Below are 26,910 nucleotides of genomic sequence, written 5' to 3'. Positions count from 1 at the left end.
GCTCCCTCTAATCTTGAGGCTATGCCCTCTTGTCCTAGCTTCACCTGCCAGTGGAAACATCCTCTCTATTTCTATCTTATCTATTCCCTTCATAATTTTATATGTTTCTATAAGATCCCCCCTCAATCTTCTGAATTCCAATGAATATAATCCCAATCTACTCAGTCTCTCCTCATAAGCCAACCCCCTCAACTCCGGAATCAACCTAGTGAACCTCCTTTGCACCCCCTCCAGTGCCGCATGGTGACTAGAACCGGGAACTGAATATACAAGAATATTCAATGTTTAGGAAGGACAGACAGGATGGAAAGGTAGATGGAGTATTGTTAATAATAAGGGAGTAGATGACTACATTAGGAAGCACATAGACAGCGCAAACTAACTGAACACTAAAGCTGTGGAGGACAAGTTCCTGCACTGTGTTAGGCATGGTTTTCTAAAGCAGTATGTTGAGAAGCTAATTAGAAGACATGTTACTTTAGATCTAATATTATGTAATGACAAAGAACTAACTAACAGTCTAGTAAAAGTACTTTTAGGAATGAAAGACGACATAGTATAGACTTTCATATTTTGTTTAAAAGTGAGGAAATTCATTCTGAAGTAAGGGTGTTAAATTTGAATGAGGAAAGTATGAAGGCATGAGGCATAAATTGGTTGAGGTGGATTGGAAAAATATGTTAAAGGCATGACTGGGCTTTGTCAATGGGCAGTCTTTCAAGAAACAAAAACAGAAATTGCTGGAAAAGCTCAGAAGGCCTGGTAGCATCTGTGAAAAGAAATCAGAGTTAACATTTTGGGGCCAGTGACCCTTCTCCAGGACTAATGGAAGCTAGGAAGTGTTGGCTTTTATGCAGAAGATAGGGTGGGGTTAAGGGGTAAGGAGTAAACAATATGTGGGGTTAGACAGAACAGTTGGACAGACAAAAGAGTGGATAATGATCTGACTAGGAGGATGAATAGCTGATAATAGCAGACTAACATAGCAGACTATGCAATAACAAGGCCTGGTGTATCGGGGTGAGGACTAGAACATGGGAGAGTTCAAACCCTAAAGTTATTGAACGAGATATTGAGTCCAGAAAGTGACATTGGTCTTCTCAATTTCTCTGCCCCAGTCACCCATTCCAAACTATTGCTACCCCCCGCCCCCGAACGAACTGCACTTCCATGTGCTCAGATCCAACCCTGAATTTGTTATTAAGCCTGCTGATAAGGGTGGTGCTGTTGTAGTCTGGCGTACTGATCTCTACATTGCAGAGACTCAACCCAAGCCCTCAGATATCTCCTCCTATCTCCTCTTGGTCCATGCGCTCACCAAGAACAAAGAACAAAGAAAATTACAGCACAGGAACAGGCCCTTTGGCCCTCCAAGGCTGCACCGACATGCTACCCATCACGACTAAAACCCCCTACCCTTCCGGGGACCGTATCCCTCTACTCCCATCCTATTCATATATTTGTCAAGGCGCCCTTTAAAAGTCACTATCGTATCTGCTTCCACTACCTCCCCCAGCAGCGAGTTCCAGGCACCTACAACCCTCTGTGTAAAAAACTTGCCTTGTACATCACCTTTAAACCTTGCTCCTCACACCTTAAACCCATGGCCCCTGGTAACTGACTGTTCCACTCTGGGAAAAAGCTTCTGACTGTCCAGTCTGTCCATGCCCTTCATAATCTTGCAGACCTCTTTCCGGTCTCCCCCTCAACCTCTGTCCGTCCAGTGAGAACAACCCAAGTCTCTCCAAGCTCTCTTCATAGCTAATGCTCTCCATACCAGGGAAATCCTGGTAAATCTTTTCTGTACCCTCTCCAAAGCCACCACATCCTTCTGGTACAACAAGGTGCAGGGCTGGATGAACACAGCAGGCCAAGCAGCATCATAGGAGCAGAGAGGCTGACGTTTCGGGCCTAGACCCTTCATCAGAAAAGGGGGAGGGGAAGGGGGTTCTGAAATAAATAGGGAGAGAGTGGGAGGCGGATAGAAGAGGGATAGAGGAGAGGATAGGTGGAGAGGCCGAAGAGATTACGAGAGAGTTGCAGTGGGAGAGAGATCCCTTGAGGTTTGTCCGGAGGGAGGAGGGTAACTTCTTCAGGTTAAGCATCCTTAGAACAGGCTTCGCAGTGGGGTTAAAATTGAATCAGAGATAGTAGGAACTGCAGATGCCTCTCCACCTATCCTCTCCTCTATCCCTCTTCTGTCCGCCTCCCACTCTCTCCCTATTTATTTCAAAACCCCCTTCCCCTCCCCCTTTTCTGATGAAGGGTCTAGGCCCGAAACGTCAGCCTCTCTGCTCCTATGATGCTGCTTGGCCTGCTGTGTTCATCCAGCCCTGCACCTTGTTGTCTCGGATTCTCCAGCATCTGCACTTCCTACTATCTCACATCCTTCTGGTAGTGTGGCGACCAGAATTGAACACAATATTCCAAATGCGGCCTAACTAAGGTTCCATAATGCTGCAACATTACCTGCCAATTTTTAAACTCAATGCCCTGGCTGATGAAGGCAAGCATGCCTTATGCTTTGTTGACTACCTTTTCCACCTGTGTGGCCATTTTCAGTGACCTGTGTACCTGTACACACAGATCTCTCTGTCTATCAGTACTCTTAAGGGTTCTGCCATTTACTGTATATTTTCCATCTGGATTAGACCAACTCCCACAGTTACCTGGCCTATGCATCCTCGTATCCTGCTTTATGTAAAGACTCTATTCCATTCTCCCAGTTCCTCCATAGTTCCAATAAGGCCAACTTCGACAAGGGAGCCTCCAAAATGTCCACCTTCTTCCTCAACCAAGGATTCCCCAGCACCGTTGTTGACAGAGCCTTCAACCGGGTCTGACCCATCTCCCGCACTTTGGCTCTCACCCCCTCTCTTACCTCCCACAACAGCTATAGGGTTGTCTTTGTCCTCACCTGCCATCCCAACAGCATCCACATCCAGAAGATCATTTGGCACCATTTCTGCTACGTCCAGCGAAGGTCAGCGTAAGCTGGAAGAACACCTCATTTTCTGCTTGGGGACCCTGCAGCCTTCTGGAGTCAATATCGAGTTCAATGACTTTAGGGCTTGAATTCTCCTATGTCCTAGTCCCCACCTCCACACACCAGGCCTTGTTATCACATACACAACAAAAACAACGTCATTTAAAGTGTTGTTCTGAGGAAGGGTCACCAGACCCGAAACGTTAACTGTTTTTTCCTACACAGATGCTGCCAGACCTGCTGAGCTTTTCCAGCAACTTTGTTTTTGTTCCTGATTTACAGCATCCGCAGTACTTTCGGTTTTTACTTGTTATCACATAGTGTGCTATTACACACAACTCCGTCACCCTCCTAGCCAGATTATCATTCACTCCTTTGTCTGTCCAACTGTTCATCTCTTTATTTGGGCTCTATCCCCACCTATCATTTACTCCTTACCCCCTCACCGCACCCTATCTTCTACATGAGAAAACAGCATTTTCCTAGCTACTATCAGTTCTGAAGAAGGGTCACCGGACCTGGAATGTTAACTCTGATTACTGTTCACAGATGCTGCCAGACCTGTGAGCTTTTCTGGCAACTTCTGTTTTTGCTTCTGATTTACAGCATTACAACATTCTCTGGCAACCACCTAGAAACCGAAATCCATTTCAAGCCCACCGACTCCCACAGCTACCTAGAATACACCTCCTCCCACCCACCTTCCTGCAAAAATGTCATCCCCTTTTCCCAATTTCTTTGCCTCCGTCGCATCTGCTCCCAGGATGAGGCATTCCACTCCCGAACATCTCAGATGTCCTCGTTTTTCCAAGAACCGTAACTTCCCCCCTCAGTGGTCGAGAACACCCTCGACCGTGTCTCCCGCATTTCTCGCAACTCATCCCTCACACCCCCTCTCCGCAATGACAACCAAAACAGAAACCCCCTCGTCCTCATGTATCACCCCACCAACCTCCGGATCCAATGCTTCATCCTCTGACACTTCCGCCATCTGCAATCCAACCCCACAACCAAAGACATTTTTCCTTCCCCACCCTTATCTGCTTTCCAGATGGACCACTCTCTCTGTGACTCCCTTGACCGCTCCACACTCCCCTCCAGCCCCACCACACCCGGCACTTTTCCCTGCAACCGCAGGAAGTCCTACACCTGCCCCTACACCTCCCCCCTCACCCCCATCCCAGGCCCCAAAAAGACTTTCAACATCAAGCAGATGTTCACCTGCACATCTGCTAATGTGGTATACTGTATCCGCTGTTCCCGTTGTGGCCTCCTCTACATCGGGGAAACCAAGTGGAGGCTTGGGGACCGCTTTGCGGAACACCTACGCTCGGTTCGCAATAAACAACTGCACCTCCCAGTCGCGAACCATTTCAACTCCTCCTCCCATTCCTCAGACGACATGTCCATCCTGGGCCTCCTGCAGTGCCACAACGACGCCACCCGAAGGTTGCAGGAACAGCACCTCATATTTCGCTTGGGAACCTTGCAGCCCAATGGTATCAATGTGAACTTCACAAGCTTCAAAATCTCCCCTCCCCCTACCGCATCCCTAAACCAGCCCGGCTTGTCCCTGCCTCCCTAGCCTGTCCTTCCTATCCCCTCCTCCCACCTCAAGCCCCACCCCTATCTTCTACCTACTATCCTCATCCCGCCCCCTTGACCTGTCCGTCCTCCCTGGACTGACCTATCCCCTCCCTCACTCCCCACTTACACTCACCTTTACTGGCTCCAACCCCGCCTCTTTGACCTGTCTGTCTCCTCTCCACCTATCTTCTCCTCTATCCGTCTTCTATCCGCCTTCCCCTCTCTCCTTATTTATTTCAGAACCCCTTTCCCCTCCCCCATTTCTGAAGAAGGGTCTAGGCCCGAAACGTCAGCTTTCCTGCTCCTCTGATGCTGCTTGGCCTGCTGTGTTCACCCAGCTCTACACCTTGTTATCTCATCAACTTTACTAACACCTTTCACCCTAACCTCAAATTCACCTGGACCATCTCTGATACCTCCCTTTTCTTCTTGGACCTCTCCATCTCCATCTCAGGTGACCACCTTGAAACTTATGTCTATTTCAACCCTACCGACTCCCAAAGCTACCTAGACTACACCTTCTCTCACCCACCTTCCTGCAAGAATGCGATCCCCTATTCTCAATTCCTCCGCCTCCGCCGCATCTACTCCCAAGATGGGGCGTTCCACTCCCAAACATCCCAGGGTTTTCAAGGGCCATAATATCTCTCCTCCAGTGATCAAAAATGTCATCAACTGCACCTCTTGCGTTTCCCGCACATTTGCCCTCACGCCCACTTCCCCCAACAAAAATAAAGAAAGAATACCCCTTGTCCTCATATATCACCCTACCAACCACTGCATCCAGTGCATCATTCTCTGCCACTTCCGCCACCTACAATACAACCCCACAACCAAAGAGATAGTTCCCTCCCCACCCCGATCTGCCTTTCGTAGGGACCGCTTTCTCCGTGACTCCTTCATTCACTCCACACTCCCCACTAACCCCACCACACCCAGCATCTTTCCCTGTAACCGCAGGAAGTTCTACACCTGCCCCTACACCTCCCCCCTCACCTCCATTCAAGGCCATAAACAAACCTTTCACATCAGACAGAGGTTCACCTGTACACCTGTAAACCTGGTCTACTGTATCCGCTGCTCCAGGTGTGGCCTCCTCTACATCAGTCAGACCAAACATAGACTCGGAGACCACTTCGTAGAGCATCTGCACTCTATATGCGACAAACGACACCTTCTGGTCGCCAACCATTTTAACTCCTCCTCCTACTCCCTGAGTGACATGTCCATCCTGGGTCTCCTCCAGTGTCATAATGACACCACTCGCAAACTGGAGAAGTAACACCTCATTCTGCCTCGGGAGCCTACAGCCCGGTGGCCTAATCATAGAATTCACCAGTTTTAAAATCTCCTCACCCCGGCTTCATCCCATGTCCAAACCTCCTTCTCATCCCCACCTCCTTGACCTAACACAACCTGTCCATCTTCTCTCCCACCTATCTGCCCCACCCATCCCAATAACCAATCCCCACCACTCCCTACCTGTACTCATCTATCACCATCCCACCTACCTTTGCCAGCCCCACCCCTCTTCTCTCTATTTATTTCCAAGCTCCCTTCCCCCTCCCCATTCTGAAGAAGGGTCCCGATTCGAAATGTCAACTTTCCTGCTTCTCTGATGCTGCCGGGCCTGCTGTGTTCCTCCAGCTCCACACTGTGTTATCTCTGACTCCAGCATCTGCAGTTCTTGCTATCTCTGCGAAACTTGTTGGAGTTTTTTTTTAAAGATGTTCCAAGCAAAATTGACAAAGGAGAGCAAACAGATGTAATATACTTAGATTTCCAAAAGGGTGCTGATGAAGTCTTCCACAGGAGACTGGTTAGAAGAAGATACAGCTTGGGATATTAGGTAATGCACTGGCAATGGATTAATAGAAAATAGAACATAGAACAGTACAGCACAGTACAGGCCCTTCGGCCCACGATGTTGTGCCGAACTTTTACCCTATATCTAAGGTCTATCTAACCTCCACCCCTACCTTATACTATCATCCATATGCCTATCTAATAGCTGCTTAAATGCCCCTAATGAGGCTGACTCTACTACCCTCTCCGGCAATGCATTCCACACCCCTACCACTCTCTGAGTAAAGAACCTACCTCTGATGTCTCCACTATATCTACCTCCACTCGCTTTAAAACTATGCCCCCTCGTAATAGCTACCTCCACCCTAGGAAAAAGTCTCTGGCTGTCCACTCTATTTATATCTCTGATCATTTTGTACAATTCTATCAAGTCATCTCGCATCCTTCTTCGTTCTAAAGAGAAAAGCCCCTAGCTCTCTCAACCTTTCCTCGTAAGACCCTCCTTCCATTCCAGGCAATAATGATTGGTTAACAGACAGAAAACAGGAAACTTGCAGGCAGTGGTGCTCCCATGTATCTGCTGCCCTTATCCTTCCAAATGGAAGTGGTTGTGAGTTTCGAAGGTGCAATATGGACATTTGGAGAATTTCTACAGTACATCTTGCAGATAGTACACACACTGGGTGTCAGTAACGGAGGGAGTGAATGTTTGTGAATGTGTTCCCAATCAAGCGGATTGCTTTTTCTTGGAAGATGTCAAGCGTCTTGAGTGTTTTTGGAGGTACGCTCATCCAGGCAAGTGGGGAGCGTTCCATCACTTTCATGACTTATGACTTGTAGATGGTGAGCTACTGTCTACGTATTCCTAGCCTCTGAACCCCTCTTGTAGCTGCTGTATTTATATAGTGAGTCCCATTGAGATTCTGGTCAATGGTAACCCACTGAACGTTGACAGCGACGGACTCAGTCATTGTAATGCCATTGAATGTCAAGGGGCGGTGGTTAGATTGTCTTATACTGGAGATGGTTGTTGCCTGGCAGTTGTGTGGTGCAAGTGTTACTTGCCACATGTCAGCCCAAGACTGGATATTGTCCAGGTCCTATTGTGTTAGAACATGGCCAAGTTTGCGGTAGCCACAAATATGTTTTTTTAAATTCATTAATAGGACAAGGGTGTTGCTGGCTAGGCAGCATTTATTGCCCATCCCGAATTGCTCAGAAGGCCATTCAGAGTCAACCACATTGCTGTGGGTCTGGAGTCACATGTAGGCCAGATCAAGTAAGGATGGCAGTTTCCTTCCCTAAAGGACATGAGTGAACCAGATGGGCTATTTCAACAATCGACAATGGATTCACAGTCATCATTAGATTCTTAATTCTAGATATTTTATTGAATTCAAATACCACCCTCTGCCATGGCAGGATTTGAACCTGGGTCTCCAGAGTGTTATCTGTGTCTCTGGATTAACAGTCCAGCGATACTGCCACTAGGCCATTGCCTCCCCCGTCATGGGGAGAAGGGTGAACAAAGAACATAGAACAGTGCAGCACAGGAACAGGCCCTTTGGTCCACGATGTTGCGCCAAACATGACACCAATTGAAATCAATCCCTCCTGTCTGCCCTTGGTCCATATATCCCTCCATTCCTTGCAAATTCATATGCTTATCTAAAAGCCCGTTAAACATCCCTATCATATCTGCCTCCACCACCATCCCTGGCAGTGCATTCCAGACTCTGACCACTCTCTGTGTAAAAACTTGCTCCTCACATTTCCCTTGAACTTTCCCCCTCTCACCTTAAATGCATGCCCCCTAGTTTTTGACATTTCAACTCTGGGAAAAAGATTCTGACCGTCAAACCTATCTATACATCTCATAATTTTATAGACTGCTGTCAAGTCTCTTTTCAATCTCCGCTGCTCAAGAGAAAATAACTCGATTTTTTCTAGCCTCTCCTTACAGCTCATACCCTCTAATCCAGGCAGCATCCTGGTAAACCTCTTCTGCACCCTCTCCAATGACTCCTCATCCTTCCTGTAATATGGCGACCAGAATTGAACACAATACTCTAAGTGTGGCCTAACCAAAGTCTTATAAAGCTGTAACATGTCACCCTGACTCTTGTATTCAATTTCCCAACCAAAAAAGGCAAGCATGCAATACACCTTCTTTACCACCCTATCTACTTGCCAGGCCACTTTCAGAGAGCTATGGACTTAAAACCCAAGATCCTTCTGTTCATTAATGCTATTCAGTGTCCTGCCATTAACTGTATACCTTTCCTTGATATTTGATCTCCCAAAGTGCAGCACCTCACACTTACATGGATTAAACTCCATCTGGGTGTATAGGTCCACAGATACCTGAAAATGACAACACAGGTGGATCAGGTGGTCAAGAAGGCATACAGCATGCTTGCCTTCATTGACCAGGGCATCGAATATACAAGTTGGCGAGTTACGGTACAGCTGTACAAAACTTTAGTTAGGCCACATTTGAAATATTGCATGCAGTTCTAGTTGCCACAATGCCAGAAGGACGTGGATGCTTTGAAGACGGTACACAGAAGGTTTACCAGGAAGTTGCCTGCTCTGGGGTGTTTTAGCTATGAAGAGAAGTTGGGTAAACTCAGATTGTTTTTACTGGAAAGATGGAGGCTGAGGGGCAATCTGATAGAGGTCTACAAAATTATGAGAGGCATAGATACTGTGGATAGTCAGAGGCTTTTTTCCCAGGGTGGTCAGGTCATCTATAAGAGGGCACAAGTTCAAAGTGAGAGGGAGAAAGTTTAGGGGAGAAGTGCAGGGAAAATTTTTCTCCAAGAGGGTGGTGAGTACATGGAATGGATTGTCAGTGGAGGCGGTGGAAGCAGGCATTCACATAGAATCCCTATAGTGTGGAAACAGGCCCTTCGGCCCAACAAGTCCACACAGACCCTTGCAGAATCCCACCCAAACCCATCCCCTTATAACCCACCTAAGCGACACATCCCTGAACATTACGGGCAATTTAGCATGGCCAATCCACCTAACCTGCACATCTTTGGACTGTGGAGGGAAACTGGAGTACCCGGAGGAAAGCCATGCAGACACAGGGACAATTTGCAAACTCCACACAGACAGTCGCCCAAGGGTGGAATTGAACTCAGGTCCCTGGTGCTGTGAGGTAGCAGTGCTAACCACTGAGCCACCATTCCACCCCCATGTTAGGCATGTTAGGAATATTTAAGGTGTATCTTGATAAATACATTAATGAGACACCAACAGAGGGATAAAGGCTTGTTCCTATGCTGTATTGAATTGTAATGTATTGTATTAAATAAGTTTGTGCAAGCTCCTTAGTGTCACACTTGGTCAAATGCAGTCTTTACATCAGAGGTAAACATCTTACCTCACTACTGCACATTGATTGGCTTCTCTCATTTGCTTTCTCTCCAGAAGCTTTCTGTACACTGGTTGAAGTCTCTCAGCTCTCTCCTACAGAGGAATACCTCTAAACTAACCTGTTCTGCTTTGTGATCATGTGCTCGTTCTTGCAAGGCCTGCAATCGAGCCACTTCTATTGCCTTCTCCCGCTTCAAGCGATTCTGCTGCTCCTCAATTTCAGCTTCTCTTTTCTAGGAAGAAACATACAAAAACAAGAAGGGTTAGTTACTGAGGAAAATTCTGTTTCTTCAGCCCCAGCCACTGACTGTCATAGAACATAGAACATTACAGCGCAGTACAGGCCCTTCAGCCCTCGATGTTGCGCCGACCTGTGAAACCAATCTGAAGCCCATCTAACCTACACTATTCCATTATCATCCATGTCTTGCTCGCTTTCTTTTTCTCTGTCTCTCTACCCCTCCATCTCTCCTTTTCTCTCCTATAGGAACACAGAAAATAGACACAGGAGTAGGGTATTCAGCCTTTCGAGCCTGCTCCAGCATTCATTATGATCATGGATGATCATCCAACTCAACAGCCTGTTTCTGCTTTTCCTCCATATCCTTTGATTCCTTCAGCCACAAGTGCTATATCCAAGCCTGTCTTGAAAAACATTCAATGTTTTGGCTTCAACTGCCTTCTGTGGTAGTGAATTCGACAGGCTCACCACTCTGTGAAGAAATTTCTCCTCATCTTACTCCTGAATAGTTTACCCGTATCCTTAGATTATGACCCTTGGTTCCGGACTTCCCACCATCGGAAATATCCTTCCTGCATCTATCCTGTCTAGTCCTGTTAGAATTTTACAACCATCCATGAGATCTCCCCCTCATTCTTATGAACTCCAGCAATTATAATTCTAGCTGATTCATCCTTTCTTCATATGTTAGTCTGGCCATCCCAGGAATCAGGCTGGTAAACCTCCACTACATTCCTCTATAGCAAGTACATCCTTCCTCAAATAAAGAGACAAAAACTACGCACAATTTTCCAAGTGTGGCTGACCTCACTAAGCCCTGCATAATGGCAGCAAGACATCCTTGTTCCTGCAACTGAATTCTCTCACTATGGAGGTCAACATACCATTTGGCTTCTTTTTTACCTGCTGCACTTGCATGCATGCCTTCAGCATGTACGAGCACACCAAGTCTCGTTACACATTCCCCTCTCTCAATTTACAGCCATTCAAATAATAATCTGCCTTCCTGTTTTTGCTACCAACATGAGTAACCTCACACTTATCCACATTTTACTGCATCTGCCATTCATTTACCCACTCAGCCTCTCCAAATGACACTGATGTGTCTCTACACCTTCCTCAGTGCTCACCATTCCACCTGACTTTATGTCATCTGTAAATTTTGAGATATTACATTTAGTTCCCTCAACCAAATCATTTACATATACTGTGAATAGCCAAGATTCTAGTACGGATCCCCATTAGTCTCTGCTTCATTCATAAAAAGACTAATTTAGTCCGACTGTTTGTTTCCTGTCTGCCAACCAATTTTCCACCCATCTCAATAAATTACTCCAATGCCATTTGCATTGATTTTCCACTCTGAAGTCTTACATGGGACTTTGTCAAAAGCATTTTGAAAATCCAAATAAACCCCATCCACTCGTTCCCCTTCATCAACTCTACTAGTTGCATCATCGAAGAACTCTAGTAGATTTTTCAACATGATTTCTCTTTCGTAAATCCATGCTGACTCTGTATGATCCTTTCACTGTTTTGCACTGTACAGCAATTAATTCTTTTATAATGGACTCTAGCATTTTCCCAAACATCCACATCAGGCTGACTGATCTATAACTCCTGGTTTTCTCTCTGCTTCTCTTTTCACATAGCGGGGTTACATTAGCTATCCTCTAATTTGTAGGAACTGTTCCAGAATGTGTATATAACTTGGAAGATGACTACCAATACACCCATAAATGCTTTTGTCAGCTCCCTTCCCCCACCCCAGTCCAGAAGAAGGGTCCCGACCCGAAACGTCAGCTTTCCTGCTCCTCCGATGCTGCCTGGCCTGCTGTGTTCCTCCAGCTCCACACTGTGTTATCCTACACTTCTGATGCTGCCTGACCTGCTGTGTTCATTCAGCTCCACACTATGTTGAAATTAGAGCTTGGATTATTACATAAAACTATGATACTGTTGCTACTACAGAGACTTGGTTGACAGGGGGACAACAAGGTGCAGAGCTGGATGAACACAGCAGGCCAACTGCTCCTATGATGCTGCTTGGCCTGCTGTGTTCATCCAGCTCTGCACCTTGTTGTCTCGGATTCTCCAGCATCTGCAGTTCCTACTATCTCTGACAGGGGGACAAGACAGGCAGTTTAACATTCCAGGTTTAGGTGTTTCAGGCGTGATAGGGAGGGGTGTAAAAGACGTGGCGGAATTGCATTACTGATTAGAGAGAATATCAAAGCTACACTAAGGCAGGACACCTTGGAGGGCTTAGCCAGCGACGCATTATGGGTACAGGCTCAGGGCCTCCCAACAAGCAGTGGGTGATAGAGGAACAGATACGTGGATAGATGATGGAAAAATGTCAAAAAAAAGGTCATTGCAGTGGATAATTTTAACCTCCCCAATATCGACTGGGACTACCTAAGTGCTGGAGATTTGATACGGGGGAATTTGTTTGGTGCTTCCAGGAAGGCTTCTTGAACCAATATGTAAATAGTCCAACCAGGGTAAGGGCCATACTAGATCTAGCGATTTGGAATAAGCCTGGTCAGGTGATTGAAGTTTCAGTGGGGGAACATTTTGTGATCAGTGATCATAATTCTATACATTTTAAGTTGCTTATGTATAAGGATAAGAGTAGTCCTCGGGTGAAGATACTAGACTGAGGTAAGGCTAACTGAGATAATATTAAGCAAGAATTGGGGAATGTAGATTGGGGACAGCTGTTTGAGAGCAAATCCACATCTGTCATGTGGGAATCTTTTAAAGGCCAATTAATTAAAGTTCATGGCGAGCATGTTCCTGTGAAAATGAAGGATAAGGATGGCAAGATTTAGGATCCTTGGATGATAAAAGAAATTGTGATCTTTGTCAAAAAGGAAAAGGAGGGATACGTAAAGTTTAAGAAAATGAAGATAGTCAGAATCCTCATAGAATATAAAGAAAGCAGGAAAGAACTTCAACAAAGAGTTGGGAAGACTAAAAGGGGACATGAAACGTCCTTATCAAAAACTGAATTGAATTAGTTTTATTGTCACATGTATGAAAGGTTTGCAGTCGCTGCATTACAACACCATCTTAGGAACAAAGGTCCCTCAGAACAGATACTCAAGATCAAATTCTTAGGAAAAAAAAGTAAGGAAATACATTGTCCAGCATTATAGGTCATTGGAATAAATTAGAAAAATAAAAAAACTAAGAAATTCAGAGTATCAGTCTTTCTGATCCTGTCCATACTGGCACCTAGCCTCAAGGGAGGCCTCTACTGCCTCACAGTTGCCTCTGTTGGATCCACCTAGGAGTGGCCCCACTTTAGGCATCATCTCTTCGCTGCTGGGCCCACTTTGCTGGCACCGCTGAACCCACACTTGTCCTTCAACCAAGAGTCTCTGGCTCCGCTGCCAGGCCAGACTGTCACTGGCCACGAGTCCTGCTTTGGCTGCAGAGGTCTTGCCAGTGCCGCCATCTTGAAGAGTCCACTGCCACTGGTGTTGCCGATCCGATCATTGGAACAGCTTTGTTGCCGCTGCCACCGGCCCCAAATGCCAGGAGAACAATGTTGCTGCTGTTATCACCGCCACCGATGCTGGGAGAATGACCCTGCTGCTGCAGCCACCAGGTCCAACTGCCAGGAGGACAACCTTGCTGCTGTAAATGTTGGCCTCAAACGCCAGAAGACCGTACTTGCTGCCACTGCCTCTGATTACTGGAAGAAGCCACATCTACCACTCTGCATGCGGCCCTCTCTGGCTGCTGCGCTGGTGGTGCTGACCAACCCACCAGAGTAAAGAAGAAAACAAAGCCCAAAAGATAAGGAAAATAAAGTGAAAGAAAACAGCAGAAGCAAAAATAAAACAAAGACAGAAAGCAGATGTGAGCGGACAGGCTCCGGGCAAGAGCCCGCATGCAGCCCTGTTACTCCACCACTGTCTTGGACCGGAAAAGAATTATGGAAAATTCAAAGTGAGTTATACGTATATAAAGAGGAAAGGCTAGGGAAAGGGTATGTCCACTCAGGACAAATGAAGGAATTTATGCATGGAGCTGGAGGAAGTGTCCTTAAAAAATACTTTGCATTGGTATTCGCAAAGGAGAAGGACATGGTAGATGGTAAGTCTAGAGAGGGATGTGTTGTTATTCTAGGGCATACCAACATAAAAAAGGAGAGGTTGAGTGTCTTGAAAAGCATTATGGTAGACAAGGTCCCCAAAGACCTGATGGAATCTGTCCAGCTACAGAGGAGGGCGAAGGAGTGAATTGCTGGGGTCTTGTATGAAATCATTATATCCTCTTTAGACTCAGGAGTGGTCCCAGAGGATTGGAGAATAACCGTGGGTTTCCTTTGTTTAAGAAGGACAACAGGGATAATTCTGTTCAACAGTATGATGTCTTGGTGGATGGTCTATGACTTAGTGAAACCAGTATTTTCTGGCTTTCGTTATGCCTAAATTCCACTGATACCTATTCTACGTCACAGTCTTCTGAGGCCAAACCCTTTCATACTGACGTCTTTATGTCATCCCTTACTATCAATACCACTCCTCCATTCTGACTGTCCTGTTGTAATATTATATACTGTGTAATATGTAGTTCCTAACCTGGATCACCACATAACCATATCTCCGTAATGGTGTTTAGATCTAAAAGATTTATATCTGTGCCACAATTACTAACAGCATGACTAGGGCACCCAGATTTACAGTTTCAGGCAAGACGTGCAGGATGCATGTGATGAACCCTTTAATACAGTGAATCATAATGATCTGCCTCCCACCCACCCTCCTGCAAAAATGCCATCCCCTATTCCCAATTCCTTCGCCTCCACCGCATCTGCTCCCAGGATGAGGCATTCCACTCCCGTACATCTCAGATGTCCTCGTTTTTCAAGGACCGCAACCTCCCCCCCCTCAGTGGTCGAGAACACCCTCGACCGTATCTCCCGCATTTCCCGCAACTCATCCCTCACACACCGTCCCCGCAGTAACAACCAAAGAAAGAATCCCCCTCGTCCTCACGTATCACCCCACCAACCTCAGATCCAACGCATCATCCTCTGACACTTCTGCCGTCTGCAATCCGACCCCACAACCAAAGACATTTTTCCTTCCCCACCCTTATCTGCTTTCCGGAGGGACCACTCTCTCCGTGACTCCCTTGTCCGCTCCACACTCCCCTCCAGCCCCACCACACCCGGCAGTTTTTCCTGCAACCGCAGGAAGTGCTACACCTGCCCCCACACCTCCTCCCTCACCCTCATCCCAGGCCCCAAGAAGACGTTCAACATCAAGCAGATGTTCACCTGCACATCTGCTAATGTGGTATACTGTATCCGCTGTACCCGTTGTGGCCTCCTCGACATCGGGGAAACCATGCGGAGGCTTGGGGACCGCTTTGCAGAACACCTACGCTCGGTTCGCAATAAACAACTGCACCTCCCAGTCGCGAAACATTTCAACTCCCCCTCCCATTCCTCAGACGACATGTCCATCCTGGGCCTCCTGCAGTGCCACAATGATGCCACCCGAAGGTTGCAGGAACAGCACCTCATATTTCGCTTGGGAACCCTGCAGCCCAATGGTATCAATGTGGATTTCACAAGCTTCAAAATCTGCCCTCCCCCTAGCGCATCCCAAAACCAGCCCAGCTCGTCCCGGCCTCCCTAACCTGTTCTTCCTCCTACCTATCTCCTCCTCCCACCTCAAGCCCCACCCCCATCTCCTACCTACTATCCTCATCCTGCCCCCTTGACCTGTCCGTCCTCCCTGGACTGACCTATCTTCTCCCTACCTACACTCACCTTTACTGGCTCCATCCCCGCCTCTTTGACCTGTCTGTTTCCTCTCCACCTTTCTTCTCCTCTATCCATCTTCTATCCGCCTTCCCCTCTCTCCCTATTTATTTCAGAACCCCCTTCCCCTCCCCCACTTCTGATGAAGGGTCTAGGCCCGAAACATCAGCCTTCCTGCTCCTGTGATGCTGCTTGGCCTGCTGTGTTCATCCAGCTCTGCACCTTGTTGTCTTGGATCTCACTTCCACCAGTTTTGGAAGCAGAGATAAGAACTATTTCCTAAGGGTATTGAACGGGCACTTGGAAGAAAATTAACTTTCAGGGCTACGCGGTTAGATGGGATCATGGGACTGTTGCTCTACTGGCTTGACGAGCCAAGTAGCCTCCTTCTATAACCTAAATGACTCAATGACTCCCATCCTATCATCCCTCTCCAATTCTCTCTGACAACCAACTTCCCCACTCTTTGTCCCACTGCTATGGCCTTTTACCATCTTGGCGTCCTGGAATTCCTGTACTTTCTGATCGGCCTGCCGGTCTAGCTGTTGCATCAGCTCTCGATGTTTCTGAACTTGCTCATTGGATTCCTTGATCTCCTGGTGTCTCCTTCTCTGTTGTTGACGCTTATTTTGCAAATTCTGTTTTCGAGAAAGAGGGATAGAGAGGTTATTAAGGTAGAAAGGAGAGGGGAGGATCCATTTGATGGAAGCCAAGAGTGAAGTGGGAAAGGAAGAAGGGGTGAATGGTGTGAAAAGAACATTTTTGGAAGGGAAGGAGGTAGGTAAGAATAAAAGAGGTTGTGGGAGAGGAGGGGGGAGTATGTGAGGTTGCAGAAGGGAAACGGCAAGGGAGAAGGAGGTGAAAATGGGAAGAGATGACAGTAGAGAAGGAATGAAAGATTGTGAGGGTCAGGGAAGAGATTAGGGACACAGAGGAAAAGGATTGGGAGAGGCAGACTTAAGGAGAGGGCAAGTGAGAAGTGAAGGGATGGAGATGGAGGGGCTGAGTTAAAAGCAAGAAAATGAAGTGGAGGAGTGAAGGAACACAATGAGAGCGAGGCAGGAGAAGACAGGAAGAGTGGGACAGGAGAGTGGGAGAAATGGAGGGAGGTAGAAGAAAGGGAGATGAAGGAGGAAGGAAAGGATAGAAGAAGGGAGTGTGGAGATGGAGAGTTGGAGGGGAGAAGGGAAGGAAGAGAAGGGGACTGAGAGGGGAGGAGTGGAGGGGCAGGTGGGAGAATAGTACATGGTGACATAGAACATAGAACAGTACAGCACAGTACGGGTTGTTCGGCCCACTATGTTGTGCTGACCTATTATCCTACTAAGATCAATCTACCCTGCATACACTAAATTTTACTATCCTCCATGTGCCTAGCCAAGAGTTGCTTAAAAGTCTCTAAAGTATCTGACTCCACTACCACTTCCAGCAGCGCATTCCACACGCCCACCACTCTCTGTGTGAAGAACCTACCTCTGACATCCCCCCTATACCTTCCTCCAATCACCTTAAAATTATGCTCACTCGGAATAGTCATTTCCGCCCTGGGAAAATGTCTCTGACAATCCACTCTATCTATGCCTCTCATCATCTTGTAAACCTCTACCAAGTCACCACTCATTCTTCTTCGCTCCAATGAAAAAAGCCCAGCTCCCTCAACCTTTCCTCATAAGACCTGCCCTCCAGTCCAGGCAGTATCCTGGTAAATCTCCTCTGCACCCTCTCTAAAGCTTCCACATCTTTCCTATAATGAGGTGACCAGAACTGAACACAATATTCCAAGTGTGGTCTAACCAGAGTTTTATAGAGCTGCAGCATAACCTCATGGCTCTTAAACTCAATTGCGCTGCCAATGAAAGCCAACACACCATATGCCTTCTTTACAACCCTATCAACTTGGGTAGCAACTTTGATGGATCTATGGACGTGGACCTCAAGAACCCTTTGTTCCTCCACACTGCCGAGAATCCTGCCATTAACCCTGCATTCTGCATTCAAATTCGACCTTCCAAACTTAATCATTTCACACTTTTCAGGGTTGAATTCCATCTGCCACTTCTTTGCCCAGCTCTACATCCAGTCAATGTCCCGTTGCAATCTACAACAGCCCTCCACGCTGTCCACAACTCCACCAACCTTTGTGTCTTCGGCAAACTTACTGACCCACCCTTCCACTTCCTCATGCAAATCATTTATAAAGATCATAAAGAGCAGAGGTCCCAAAACAGATCTCTGCGGAACACCACTGGTCACTGAGTTTCAAGCTGAATACCTTCCATCTACTACCACTCTCTGTCTTCTATTGGACAGCCAGTTTTGTATCCAGACAGCCAAATTTCCCTGAATCCCATGGCTCCCTACTTTCTCAATGAGCCTACCATGTGGAACCTTATCAAATGCCTTGCTAACATCCATATACATCACATCCACTGCTCTACCTTCATCAATGTGTTTTGTCGCATCCTCAAAGAAATCAATAAGGCTCGTGAGGCATGACCTGCCCCTCACAAAGTCATGCTGACTATTTCTAATCAAACTGTACTTTTCCAAATAATCGTAAATATTATCTCTCAGAATCCTCTCCAATAATTTGCCCACCCCACCACAGAAGTAAAACTGACTGATCTGTAATTCTCAGGGTTATCCCTATTCCCTTTCTTGATCAGGGGAATGACATTTGCCACCCTCCAGTCTTCTGGTACTACTTCAGTGGACAGTGAGGACGCAAAGATTATTGCCAAAGGGGCAGCAATCTCTTACCCCGCTTCCCGTAGCAACCTTGGGTATCTCCCGTCTGGCCCAGGGGACTTATCTGTCATGTTTTTCAAAACTTCTAGCACATCCTCCTTCCTAACTTCAACCTGTTCAAGCATATCTGCCTGTTTCATGCTGTCCTCACAAACATCAAGGTCCCTCTCACTGGTGAATACTGAAGCAAGGTATTCATTAAGTATCTCCCCTACGTCCTACGACTGTGTACAAGTTCCCTCCACTATCCCTGATTGGCCCTACCCGCACTCTGGCCATCCTCTTGTTCCTCACATAAGTATAGAAAACCTTGGGGTTTTCCTTGATCCTACCCGCCAAGGTTTTCTCATACTCACTTCTAGCTCACCTAAGTCCATTCTTCAGTTCCTTCCTGGCTACCTTATACATCTCTAGAGCCCTGTCCAATTCTTGCTTCCTCAACCTTAAGTAAGCTTCCTTCTTCCTCTTGATGAGATGTTCCACATGTCTTGTCATCCAAGGTTCCTTCACCTTACCATCCCTTCCTTGCCTCAGTGGGACAAACCTATCCAGTACTTGTAGCAACTGCTCCCTAAACAACCTCCACATTTTCGTTGTGCATTTCCCTGAGAACATCTGGTTCTAATTTATGCTCCGCAGTTCTTGCCTATAGCATTGCAATTCCCCTATCCCCAATTAAATACTTCCCCATACCGTCTGCTCCTATCCCTCTCCATGACTATAGTAAAGGTCAGGGAGTTGTGATCACTATCACCGAAAAGCTCTCCCACTGAGAGATCTGACACCTGGCCTGGTTCATTGTCAAGCACCAAATTCAATATGGCCTCCCCTCTAATGACGATGGAATGTAACAGGGAGACTGAAAGTACAGGAAAAGAAGGGAGTACTGGAGAGGAGAGGGAAAAGTCAGGAAGAAATGGAAGTGGGAGGACAGAGACTAATGTCAGCAGGAGAATAAGAGAATGGGACTGAAGAACGGAAGGCCAATGACAGTGGGAGAGAGGCAGAGGAGGAGATGAGAGATCGTAATAGGTCAAAGGTGGCGGGATGGAGCAAGAAGAAGAGAGTGGAGGAGTTAGGAGGAAGGAAGGTTTCATCTGTCTCACTCACTCATTCTTGTTCTTTTTTCGGTTCTCAATGTTAATTACTCTGCATGCTTTCACTCTTGATCTCTTGTTGTTAATTTTGTTTATTATTCATTCACAGAATGAGGGCATCACTGGCCAGGCAGCATTTATTGCCCATCCCTAATTGCCCAGAGGGCAGTTAAGAGTCAACCACATTGCTGTGGAAATGGAGTCACATTTAGGCCAGACCACGTAAGGATAGCAGATTTCCTTCCCTAAAGGCCATCAGTGAACCAGATGGGCTTTTCCTGACCATCAGCAATAGATTCACGGTCATCATTAGACTCTTACGTCCAGATATTTATTGAATTCAAATTCCACCTCCTGCTATGGCGGGATTTGAACCTGGGTCCCCAGAATATTACTTAGTCTCTGGGTTAACTGTCCAGTGATAATACTGCTAGGCCATCGCCTCCCTTTGTCTTTAATCTCATTCTGACTCTTGCTCTTTCTTTCACTCTCACGCTCAGTTTCGCTTCTCAATTTTGCTTTCTCACTGTTCCCCTCATTCACAGATTTGCACTCTCTGGCTTGGTTTGTCATTCTCATTCATGTTTGTTGCCCTCTCACTCTGCTTCCTCTCACTTTCTCCTACCCTCTCATTCTCTCTGCATTCTCTGCTTGCGGTCACTCACTTATGGTCTTTCCCTCATGATTTCTCACCTTCTCATTCGTCCATCTTCTCACTCTCTCCTGCTTGTGGTCTCTCAATCTCACTCTCTCAATCATGATCTCTCACTCACTCTTTCTTTGTGGTTTATCATTTTCTCACTCTCACACTCATCATGCTCTCATTCTCTCATTTTTGTTCTCTCTCACCTCCAGATCTTCCTGCTGCATTCTCTCCATTGCCTGAACTCTCTCCACAGCCTGCAATGCTTTATGTTCTAGTTGCAACATCCGTTCTTGTTCTCTCTCCTCAATTTGCTGAATGATGTGAGCTTTAGCCCTGCGATAGCAGAGTGCAAAATTAGACTCAATCCCAATCTCCTTCTTCCCTCTCTTTTCCATTTTCTGTCTGTCTCCTTCTCTCTCTCTCTGTCTCCATCTCTCTCTTTCTCTCTGTTTCCCTGTCCCCTCTCATTCCATCTCAGGCCATAACCATTCTCTGTCTTCATCCCATTATCTCTTTCTCTTACTTGTTCTATGTATCTCTATTTCAGTCTGCCTGTTTCTCTTTCTGTCTCTTGCTCCCTCCCTCTACCTTGCTCCTCCTCTCTGTCTTGATCCCTCTGTTTTTGTCTTGCTTCCTTTCTTTGCCACGCTCCCTCTTTTTGTCTCGCTCCCTGTCTTAATTACTCCCTTCTGTCCCCCTTCTCTCTCACTCTCTTGCTCAGTCCTCTTTCTTGTGCTTGCTCTGCATCTCTCAGTCTCTGACTTATTCTATCCATACATCTATCTTTGACTTCATAGCTCACTCACTCTACTACCTACTCTTTCTTGCTCGCTCTTTGATCCATTCTTTATTCTTTTATTCTCCTCTCATCCCCTCTCTGAATTCAAACCTCATCCTCTGTCCAGATTTCTAAATCCATGTCCCCCTTCCTCTTCCCTCTTTCTCTCACCTGAGCCCATTTTCTTTCCTTATACGTTCAAGCTCATCCTGCATTTTGATAGCTTTCTGGCGATCCACCTCCATCATTTTATCCAGTCGTTTTTCCTCCTCCATCATTTCCTTCTCAATTTGCTCCTTCTCCAGAATCTGGGCATCCCGGATTGCATGACACCGTGCATCTGTGATGGTCTATAGAAATTAAAGAGCATGAATAGAAAATCTTCTTGACAGTGTCTGATCAAACTTTTTAAAATTCTTTCATGATATGTGAGCATTATTGCTCAGGCCAGGACATATCGCCCATCCCTAACTACCCTGAAGAAGATGGTGGTGAGTCACCTTCTTGAAAGGTTGCAGTTCCTGTGTTGTAGGTACTTCTCTAGAGCCTGTTATAAATGACTCCGGGATAGCAAGAACTGCAGTTGCTAGAGGTCAGAGTCAACACAGTGTGGAGCTGAGGGAACACAGCAGGTCAGGCAGCATCAGAGGAACAGGAAAGTTTACAATTTGGTTAGGTATCCTTAATCAACATACTGTGTTGACCCTGTTATAAATGACTCAGCGATGTGGAGGAAAATAAATAACTCTCAAGTCAAAACAGCATGTAGCCTGGAGGAAAGCCTGCTGGTGATGGTGTACTAAACCTCTGCCATCCTTGTCCTATTAATTGGTAATAATGACAGGAATCAGATGGTGCTTTTCAAAGGCAAGTTGATGCACTGCCTCTTTTATGTTGTGCATGCTGTTGCTAATATGCTTTGGTGGTGGAGGGAGTGAATATTTAAGCTGGTGATCAAGTCAGTGGCTTTGTCCTGGAAGGTGTTGGAACTTCTTCAATCTCGTTAGACCTGAATTTATTCAAAGCAAATGGGGGTAATTCAAACTCCTGACTTTGTATCTCACAGGTAGCCGACATTTTTAGGGGGTCAGGAGGTGACTCACAGATGAGTTCCCAGCCTCTGACTCGCTCTTGAAGCCACGGTAACTTTTCAATTATTCATGGGATGTGCACATTGCCAGCAAGGCTAAGATTCATTGCATTATCTCTCAGTTACCATTGTTTAGAAACTGAAGAGGACCAATCATATAAATACAGCTGCTGCAAGAACAGGCTGGAGTCTGTGAATTCTGGACACTTCCTGTCTCCTCAATGCCTGTGCACCGCCAATAAGACACAAAGTTTGAGTGAAGATTTGTAGCTCAGGTGTTAGTTGTAAATGTTGGTGGGTTCGCCGAGCTGGGAAGTTTGACAGCAGACGTTTCGTCCCCTTATTAGGTGACATCCTGTGGAGCCTCCTGTGAAACGCTGTTGTCTTGTGCCGTTTCGATTTTATATGGTCTGGTTTTTGCTGCTTCTGGAAGGTGCCAGTTCTGGCTGTGTGTTGTCATGGTTGCTATATCGGGTCTAATTCAATGTGTTTGTTGATGGAGTCCATGGATGAATGCCAAGCTACCAAGAATTCCCTGGCTGTCCTCTGTTTGGCTTGTCCTATGATAGTAGTGTTGTTCCAGTTGAAAGTGTGGTTTTTCTTGTCTGTGTGTATTGAAACCAAGGTCATTTGGTCATGTCTTTTAGTTGCTAGCAGGTATTTGTGGATGCAGATTGCTAATTGTCTGCCTGTTTGTCTGACGTTGTGTTTTGTGCAGTCTCCACATGGTATGTTGTAAACCATGTTTGCCTGTCCATGGTTATCTATTGAGTCTTTAACCCTGGTCTGTTGCTGTCTTAGTGTGGATGCCTGCTTGTGTGCTGTCATGATTCCTAGCAGTCTGAGTAGTCTGGCTGTCAGTTCGGAGGTGTTTTTTATATATGGTATAGTAGTTACTATTTCGGGTTTTGGTGTGTTCTGGTTGTGTTGTCTGTTGACTAGGCATCTGTGGATGAAGCTGCGGGGGTATCCATTCCTGGTAAAGACCTTGTAGACATGGTCTTCTTCCTTCTGCAGATCGGGTGTGCTTCAGTGTGTAGCGGCCCTTTTGAATAGGGTCCTAATGCAGCTCCTCTTGTGTGAGTTGGGGTGGTTGCTGCGATAGTTTAAGACCTGCTGAGTATGTGTGGATTTCCTGTACACTTTTGTAGTGAAGTCACCGTTCTCTTTTCTTTCCACCATCACATCCAGGAATGGAGTTTGTTTGTTGTTTTCCTCCTGTCTTGTAAATATGATCCTTGTGAGTATGGTGTTGATGAGTCAGTGGGCATTCTCAATTTCTGTTCTTTTCATAATTACAAAAGTGTCGTCCATGTATCTGATCCAGAGCTTGGGTTGGATCTATGGGAGAGCTGCTTGTTCCAGTCTTTGCATGACTACCTCAGCCATCAGCCCGGAGATGGGTGAGCCCATGGGAGACCTGTTGATCTGCTCATATACCATGCCGTTGAATGTAAAGTATGTTGTTAAACGTAAGTCCAGTAGTTTGAGCATGCAGTGTTTGTTGATCTGTTCCTCATTCTGTCGTCTGTTGTGTTCGTCTAGTAGGTTGGATGTGGTTTCTTTGGCTAGGTGTCTGTCAATTGATGTAAACAATGCTGTTACATCGAACAAGATCATCACTTTTTCTTTGCCTATTTTAGTGTTCTTGACATTGTCCAGGAATTCTTGTGTTGATTGTATGGAATGTCTTGAAGTACTGATTAGATGTTTAAGCTTTTGTTGTAGTTCCTTTGCTAATTTGTATGATGGGGTTCCTGGTAGAGCCACTGGGTTTCAACTGTGACAACACTACTATCATTGGACAAGCCAAACAGAGGACATCCAGGGAATTCTTGGAGGCTAGGCATTCATCCGTGGACTCCATTAACAAACACATTGAATTAGACCCTATATAACGACCATTTCAATGCACAGCCAGAACCGGCACCTACCGGAAGCAGCAAAAACCAGACCATATAAATTTGAACTGGCACAAGACAACAGCGCTTCACAGGAGGCTCCATAGCACTGAGGGTGTCACTTAATAAGGGGGCAAAACATCTGCTTTCAAACTTCCCAGTTCAGCGAACACACCAACATCTACAATAAGACACAAGTCACGATTTTGATGGAATACTCACTACTTGCCTGCATGGGTGCAGCCCCAACAACACTCAAGAAGCTTGACACTATCGGGGACAAAGCAGCCTATATGGGGAAAGATGCTGGCATGGATAGAGGATTAGCTGACTGGTGGAAGAGTAGGGCTAAAGGTGTCTTTTTCAGGATGGAAGTTGGTGACTAGTGGAGTTCCACTGGGATAAGTGTTGGGATCACAACTATTTATGTTATACGTTAACAATCTGGATGAAGAAATTGAGGACATTGTTGCTAAGTTTGCAGATAACACGAAGATAAGTGGAGGGACAGGTGTTGTTGGAGGCTGTAGAAAGATTTCGATGGGTCAGGAGAGTGGGGAAAGAAGTGGAAGGAACGCAATGTGAGAAAGTATGAGGGTATGCACTTTTCTTTTAGGAGGAACTGAGGCATAGACAGTTTTCTAAATGGTGAAAGGCTTTGGAAACCTAAAGCACAAAAGGACTTGGGAGTCCTAGTTCAGGATTCTCTTAAGGTTAATATGCAGATTCAGTTGGCAGTTAGGAAGGTAAATGCAATGTTAGATTCATTTCATGAGGGCTAAATACAAGAGCAGAAGTGTACTGTTGAGACTGTTTAAGGCTCTTGTCAGCCCGCATTTGGAATATTGTGAGCAGTTTTGAGCCCCCTTTCCAAGTAAGGATGTGCTGATCTTGGAGGGGTTCCAGAGGAGGTTTACAAGAATGTTCCCAGGGATGAAGGGCTTGTCAAATGAGGAGTGGTTGAGGACGCTTGGTCTGTACTGATTGGAGTTTAGAAGGATGAGAGGGGAATCTGATTGAAACTTAGCGGATATTGAGAGGCTTGGATACAGTATACGTGGAGAAGAGGTTTCCAGTAGCAGGAGAAACTAGGAATTGAGGGCACAGCATCAGAGTGAGGGATGACCCTTTAGAACTGAGATAAAGAGGAATTTCTTTTGCCAGAGGGTGGTTAATCTGTTGAAATCATTGCCACAGAGGACTGCAAAGGCCAAGTCATACAGTGTGTTTAAGGCAAAGATAGATAGGTTCTTAAGAGGTATGGAGATCAAGGGTTAAGGGCAGAAAGCAGGAGAATGGGGTTGAGAAACATATCAGTCATCATCAAGTGGTGGTGCAGACTCAATAGGCTGAATGACTAAATCTGCTTCTATGTATTATGGTCTTAAAATCTTCCAACATTCAATGATAAGCAAAGGCATGACATGCTCTGGAAGTCATCAACCCAGCAGAAATACTGAATGTGAAACACAGGCATCTAGCTTAAAACAAGCAAATCAAGCAAATCGAGCAACAAGATGAAACTCTGCAAGTGCTACACGAAGTAATAATGACAATCTGGCTTGAAACCATCAAGAGCAATCATGTTGCCATAAGAGAGTATCATTCATGCAGAGATGAAGTGATTGTCCAAAATGGCATCTTGCATAAAAGAAATAGAGTAATTTCCCTCTGGAACAAAGAAAAGAGATGCTGTAACCCCTTCTGTAAAAGCCATCAACAAATCGAGTCTAGTCTGAAGGTAAGAGAAATACCCTATGGGGCAAACATGAGCAATGAGATTAAGAACCACATCAGCAAGGTTCAGTCCTTGGTACATATACTAGGCTCGGCAAGCTAAAGAGCCACTTTGACACATGAATAGAAATGTACAAACTACCCCTCAAACCTGCTCCACCATTCAATATGATCATGGCTGATCCTCGATTTAAAAGTCATATTTACCGCTTTCTCTCCATAGCTCCGATGCCTTTAATATTTAAAAAATTAAAAATCTCTTTCTTGAATACACTTGGTGACCCACCTCTACAACCTTCTGCCCTAGTGAATTCCACAGGTTCACCATCCTCTGAGTAACAAAATCTTTACCCCATTTTTGTCCTGGATATTATTTATGTCCTCCTTTGTGAAGACAGAATCAAAATGTGTTCAATTCTTGCACATTCCTTTCTTGTCCATTATGATTTCTCCAGCTTCTGACTGTAAAGGGCCTACATTTGACTTTACTGACTCTTTTTCTCTTCACATATTTGTATAAGTTTTTATAATCAGTTTTTATGTTAGAATCATAGAATCCCTGCAGTATGGAAAGAGGCCTTTCAGCCCATTAGGTCTGCACTGACCCTTTGACAGAAATCCACCCAGTCCCAGCCCCCTACCCTATCCCCATAACTCCCCCATTTACCATGGCTAACCCACGTAACTTGCACATCTTTGGACTGTGAGAGGAAACCGGAGCACACCATGGAAACCTACGCTGACACGGGGACAACGTGCAAACTCCACACAGTCACCCAAGGCTGAAATCAAACCCAGGTCCCTGGCACAGTGCTAATCACTGAGCCAACGTGCTGCCCATGTTACCTGCAAGTTTACTCATATACTCTGTTTTTCCTCTCTTGACCATTATTTATGTACTCTCTTGCTGAATTCTAACCTGCTCCCAGTCCTCGTGATTGCTGCTTTCTCTGGCAATTTTATATGCTTCTTCTTTGGACTTAATACTGTCCTTAATTTCCTTTGTAAACCACCTTTTATTTTTGCACCAGATTGGAATTAATAATTGTTGTAATTCATACAACATTTCTCAAAAACTAGCCATTGCCTATCCTCTGCCAACACTTTTCGTAAAGTTTTCCAAT

General features: G+C 45.9%; 1 protein-coding gene across 2 annotated transcripts in view; it reads right to left on the bottom strand.

The window, feature by feature from the left end:
* Positions 1-26,910, bottom strand: part of LOC109931236 (cilia- and flagella-associated protein 45) — a 93,462-nt gene that overhangs the window by 40,745 nt on the left and 25,807 nt on the right. For both annotated transcript variants that reach the window (XM_048602127.1, XM_048602126.1), the window contains exons 5-8: positions 21,230-21,408; positions 20,484-20,613; positions 16,281-16,427; positions 9,883-9,996 (exon numbers count right to left, since the gene is read on the bottom strand). In XM_048602127.1, the coding sequence (XP_048458084.1) occupies positions 9,883-9,996; positions 16,281-16,427; positions 20,484-20,613; positions 21,230-21,408 (570 nt within the window). The remainder of the gene's footprint in view (positions 1-9,882; positions 9,997-16,280; positions 16,428-20,483; positions 20,614-21,229; positions 21,409-26,910) is intronic.

The sequence above is a fragment of the Rhincodon typus genome, chromosome 10, assembly GCF_021869965.1.
Source record: "Rhincodon typus isolate 14 chromosome 10, sRhiTyp1.1, whole genome shotgun sequence".
Lineage (NCBI taxonomy): Eukaryota > Metazoa > Chordata > Chondrichthyes > Orectolobiformes > Rhincodontidae > Rhincodon > Rhincodon typus.
This window is presented reverse-complemented; position numbering and strand designations above follow the sequence as displayed.